Source organism: Myotis myotis, unplaced genomic scaffold, assembly GCF_014108235.1.
Source record: "Myotis myotis isolate mMyoMyo1 unplaced genomic scaffold, mMyoMyo1.p scaffold_m19_p_2, whole genome shotgun sequence".
NCBI classification, from domain to species: domain Eukaryota; kingdom Metazoa; phylum Chordata; class Mammalia; order Chiroptera; family Vespertilionidae; genus Myotis; species Myotis myotis.
In genome coordinates, this window is record NW_023416324.1 from 60,367,340 (window position 1) to 60,373,382 (window position 6,043).

The 6,043-nt window shown below is 43.6% G+C and overlaps 1 protein-coding gene across 1 annotated transcript; it reads left to right on the forward strand.

Moving 5' to 3' along the window:
* The first annotated feature begins 1,223 nt into the window (after positions 1 to 1,223).
* LOC118675539 (high mobility group protein HMG-I/HMG-Y-like) lies at positions 1,224 to 2,773 on the forward strand. Its single transcript, XM_036348460.1, has 2 exons — positions 1,224 to 1,280; positions 1,333 to 2,773. The coding sequence occupies exons 1-2, from the start codon at positions 1,224 to 1,226 to the stop codon at positions 1,630 to 1,632; spliced, it is 357 nt and encodes a 118-aa protein (XP_036204353.1). The 3' UTR covers positions 1,633 to 2,773.
* Positions 2,774 to 6,043: the final 3,270 nt, after the last annotated feature.

Genomic DNA, 6,043 nt, shown 5'->3' on the forward strand with positions numbered 1-6,043 from the left:
ACATAGAGACAGAAAAAAAATACAAAAGATCAATAAAACCAAGAGCTGGTTCTTTGAAAAGATAAACAAGATTGATGAACCTCTTCCAGACTCACCAAGAAACAAAGAAAGAGAACCCAAATAAACAAAATCATAAACAAGAGAGGTTAAATAACAACTGACCCCACAGAGATACAAATTATCATTAAAAAAAAAAAATACTATGAACAACTCTACTCCAATAAACTGGACAAAATAACCAAATGGATATATTCCTAGAAAATACAATCTTCCAAAACTCAATCAACAAGAATCAGAAAACCTGAATAGACCTATAACTACTGATGAAATCGAAGCAGTAATTAACAAACAAACAAACAAAACGCTCCCAGCAAACAAAAGCTCTGGACCTGATGGCTTCACGGGGGAATTTTAGCAAACATTCAAATAAGAACTAACACCTGTCCTAACACTATTCCAAAATATTCAAAAAGAATGTACACTCCAAAGCTCTTTCTATGAGGCTAGCATTACCCTAATTCCAAAACCAGATAAAGATATTACAAAGAAAGAGAATTACAGGCCAATATTCCTGATGAACATGGATGCTAAATTCCTCAACAAAGTTCTAGCAAATTGGATCCAGCATTGCATTACAAAGATCATACACCATGAACAAGTGGGATTTATTCCAGGGATGAAAGGCTGGTACAATATCTGCTAATCAATAAATGTGGTACATCACATAAATAAACTGAAAGATAAAAACCACATGATCATATCAACAGATACAGAAAAAACATTCAAAAAAATCAAACACCTTTTTTGATCAAAACTCTCAACAAAGTGGGAATAGAGGGATCATACCTCAACATAATAAAAGCCTTATATGAAAAACCTACAGTCAACGTCATACTCAATGGGCAAAAACTAAAACCATTTCCCTTAAAAACAGGAACAAGACAGGGATGCCCACTTTCACCACTCCTGTTCGACATAGTACTGGAAGTGCTAGCCAAAGCGATAAGACAAGAAGAAGAAATAAAAGGCATCCAGATTGGAAAAGAAGAAGTAAAATTGTCATTATTTGCAGATGACATGATACTGTACTTAGAAAACCCTAAAGACTCCATCAAAAAATTATTAGATGTGCTCTAATTGGGACTCCGAGCCCCGGCTATTTCTGGCGCTGGCGCGGCTCCAAGAAGGCATCCGCATTTGCTACTAGCGGCGGCAGCGGAGCCATGCCGGTCCTCAGCGCCCAGCACCGTCGCTCCTCGCAGCCGGAGCGCGCACCACAGGCCGGTGGCCGAGCTCGCGCACCTCAGCCATCGCTCCTCCCCTGCTCCGTAGAGAAGGGAAGATGAGCGAGTCAGTTCGAAGTCCAGCCAGCCCTTGGCTTCCAAGCAGGAAAAGGATGGCACTGAGAAGCGAGGGCGGGGCAGGCCGAGAAAGCAGCCTCCGAAGGAGCCCAGCGAAGTGCCAACACCTAAGAGACCTCGGCGCAGACCAAAGGGGAGCAAAAACAAGGGCGCTGCCAAGACCCGGAAAACCACCACGACTCCAGGGAGGAAACCAAGGGGCAGACCCAAAAAACTGGAGAAGGAGGAAGAAGAGGGCATCTCGCAGGAGTCCTCCGAGGAGGAGCAGTGACCGGGCCACCTGCTTCCTCACTGAGGAGCCGTTTCCTTCTGGGACTGGACAGCTCCGCTCCCACTGCCCCTGCCCCCTCCCCCGGCCACCACCACCCACCCGCGCCCACCCGCACCGCCACACTACACAGCACACCAGCCGGGCCCTGGTGGCCCGAGTGGGGAGCAGTTTTCCTTTGGTCTCGGTCCCCAGCACCCCTCACCCCCATGTGCATCCCCCCGGCCTCCTGACAAAGCTGATGTCCCACTTAGCCGCACCCCATGCCTGCTGTGTCCCTGCTCCCTGGGTGGTGGGGGCATTGCTGACTGGGCTCCTGGTTTAGGGGGTCCCTTCCCCACTCTTACCTCTGGCTTCCCATTAGGGGGCCTGGGAGGGTTCCCCTGGCCTTAAAGGGACCTGAGCCCCATCTCACTCTGACATGCCCGCTCCACTGTCCTGGCAGCAGCACCTGTGGCCATGGATAGGGTTGTTTGGCCCCAAGATGACCCAACAAACCTGTGTCTCACAGGTGCGGCTCACACCCACTTTCCTTCCTTCCACGAGGTGCCTAGCCCTGCACTAGGTTGAACAGCGCCCCCCTGGGGCACAGGAGGGAAGGCAGGAGGGTGTGAGCCCCTGGCCCCATCTGCTTCCACTCTAGGCCTCCAGTTTCCTCCCCCTCACATGGGGCACTAACAAGGAGCTAGCCTTGCCCGCTCCCACCCCCCGCTCCTCCCCACCCCCCAAGGTTCTGGTTCCATCTTTCCTCTGTTCACAAACTACCTCTGGACAGTTGTGTTGTGTTTTTGTTCCATATTTCATTCTTAGACATCTGTCATTGCTGCTGCTACCAGGGCCAAATGTTCATCCTCACTGCCTCCTGTTCTACCCACACTCCCCTCCAAGATGCTCTTGGGAAGGAGCCAGGGGCAAAGCAGGCTGGGAATTGACTGCCCCAGTCCCAGGGAAGTGGGGGCTCTGCCCCTAGGATGCTGCAGCTGAGTGAGCAGGGGCCTGTGTTAACAGCGGAGAGTGTAGGGCCACCATCTCCCCGTTCTGCCGGGAGGAGGTAGCCATTATTTGTCCCAGCCTGGGCCCCTCCCTCTGGTTTCCTACTTGCAGTTACTTGAATAAAAATATATCCTTTTCTGGAAAAAAAAAATTATTAGATGTAATAAATGAATTTGTCAATGTAGCAGGATACAAAATTAACGTCAAAAATCTATGGCATTTTTATACGCCAACAGTGAACTTACAGAAAGAGAAATTAAAAAAAAACAATCCCATTTACCATTGCACCAAAAAAATTAAGATACCTAGGAATAAACTTAACCAAGGAGGTAAAAGACTTCTATCCAGAAAACTATAGGACATTGAAAAAAGAGATAGAGAAAGACATAAACAGATGGAAGAACATACCGTGCTCATGGATTGGTAGAATCAACATCATCAAAATGTCCATACTACCCAAAGCAATCTATAGATTCAATGCACTCCCCATTAAAATACCAACAGCATATTTCAGAGATCTAGAAAGAACGTCTCAAAAATTCACCTGGAATTAAAAAAACAAACAAACCCTGAATAGCTGCTGTGATCCTGAGAAAGAAGAACAAAGTAGGAGGGATCTCAATACCAGATACAATCAAGCTGTATTACAAAGCCACTGTTCTCGAAACTGCCTGGTACTGGCATAAGAACAGACATATACACCAATGGAATAGAATAGAGAACCCAGAAATAAACCCAAACCACTATGCTCAATTAATATTTGACAAAGGAGGCAAGAAAATACAATGGAGTCAAGACAGTCTCTTCAATAAATGGTGCTGGGAAATGTGGTCAGACACATGCAAAAAAATGAAACTAGACCACCAACTTACACCATACACAAAAATAAACTCAAAATGGATAAAGGACTTAAACGTTAGACAGGGAACCATAAGATTATTAGAGGAATCCACAGGTAGCAAAATCTCAGATATATGCTGAAGGAATTTCTTCACTGATGCAGCTCCTAGGGCAATGGAAACTAAAGGGAAAATAAACAAATGGGACTATATCAAAATAAAATCTTCTGCACAGCAAAAGAAACCATCAACAAAACAACAAGAAAACCCGCTGCATGGGAGAACATATTTGCCAATGATATCTCCGATAAAGGTTTAATCTCCAACATTTATAGGGAACTCATACAACTTAACAAAATTAAGATAAACAACTCAATCAAAAAATGAGCAACGGACCTAAATAGACACTTTTTGAAAGAGGACATACATAAGGCTGAGAGACATATGAGGACATGCTCAAAGTCACTAATCATCTAATTCAAATCAAAACGACAATAAGGTACCATCTCATACCTGTCAGAATGGCTATCATCAACAAATCAACAAATGACAAATGCTGGCGAGGATGCAGAGAAAAAGGAATCCTCGTGCACTGACGGTGGGAATGCAAACTGGTGCAGCCACTGCGAAGAACAATATGGAGTTTCCTCAAAAAACTAAAAACGGAGCTTCCATTTGACCCAGTGATCCCACTTCTAGGAATATATCCCAAGAAACCAGAAACACCAATCAGAAAGGATATATGCATCCCTATGTTCATAGCAGCACAATTTACAATAGCTAAGATCTGGAAACAGCCCAAGTGCCCATTAGCAGATGAATGGATTAAAAAACTTTGGCACATCTACACAATGGAATACTATGCTGCTGTAAAAAGGAAGGAACTCCTACCATTTGCAACAGCATGGATGGAGCTGGAGAGCATTATGTTAAGTGAAATAAGTCAGTCAGAGAAAGATAAATATCACATGCTCTCACTCACTTGTGGATTATAATGAACAACATAAACTGATGAACAAAAACAGATGTAGAGACAGAGAAGCATTGATTAGATGCTCAAAACTCAGAGGGAAAGCAGGGGAGGGTGGGGGTGAGGGGGAAAGATCAAACAAAGGACTTCTATGCATGCATATAAGCATAAGTGATGGATGTGGACAACAGGGGGTGAGGGTGAGGGCAGGATCGGGAGGATGAGGGGACATTGGGGGGATAAGGACACATTTGTAATATCTTATTCAATAAAGGGGGAAAAAAGAAAAGCAACAAAAAATAAATAAATAAAATAAAATGCTGTGATACATCTATACAATGGAATACTATTCAACTTTAAAAACGAAAAAACTCTTACCATTTGCAACCTAGAGAGCATTATTCTAAGTGAAATTAGCCAGTCAGAGAAAGATAAGTATCACATGATTTCACTCATATTTAGAATCCAATGAACAACATAAGCCGATGAATGAAACTAGATCCAGAGACATAGAAGTATTTAACAGACCAGCCAACCTCAGAGGGAAGGCAGGAGAGGATGGATGGGGCTAGGAGATCAACCAATGAACTCATATGCATATATGCCTACCCATAGACACAGACAGTGGGTGGTAAAGGCTTGGGAAGAGGGGGGAGAGGGCAATAGGGAGAAAAAGAGACATATGTAATACTTTCAACAATATTTACTAATCCTATATAATCCTATATAATAAAAAGCTAACATGCTAATTAGACCAAACAGCCAAATGACCTTCAGGATATCCTTCCAGAGGACCTTCTGGACAAAGCTGGGGCTACATGGAAAGCCCAGGTCCCAGGTGCCAGAGGGAAGCCGGTGCTGGCTGCCAGGTGAAGGAAGGCCTACTCTTGCACAAATTTCGTGCATTGGGACTCTACTATATTATAAAAAACAAATGAATAAGGTTCAGTTCCACTGTCAACCCCTTCTCATTGTGAAACTCTCACTCATTCCTGAAGTTATTGATGTAGCATACCTGATATCTTATCTAAAAGCCAGGTTGGGGTGGTACAGGCAATCTTCTAATACGAATTAGCAAGGTTTAACCTAATCATATCACACCCTTCTCAAAAGCCTTTTGTAGCTTGTGAGTATTGTTGAACTTGGCTGCCAAATGTGGCTATCTAAAATTGGCATTTTACTCTTTCCAGTCTCTTCTCCGATTGTTAGCAGGTTTAGCTCCTCATAGTCTTCTAAGAGCATCATGCTGGTCAATGATATCTTTTCCTTAAGTTATTGACTCTCTTCAAATTGACTTTCCCTTCTTGTTTCACCTCACTGACCCTTCCTCCCTTCACAGCATTCAGTCAAGTCCCTGAAGCCTTTGGCATATCCACAGAATATCAAATGATGAAGACATTTTTTGTTTGTTTGTTTGTTTGTTTGTTTTTTTTTTTTTTTTTTTTTTGCTGTTGCCTGGCTCTCTCACCTGACTCTGAGAACCTAGAGTGCCAGGTTTGCATTTTATTCATGGTTTCAAATGTAGAGCCTAGTATAACCCTGATGCATAAATTCTCAGTTATATAATACATGTTTGCTGAATGGAATAGTGTTCAATTAGACGCTTAGTAAA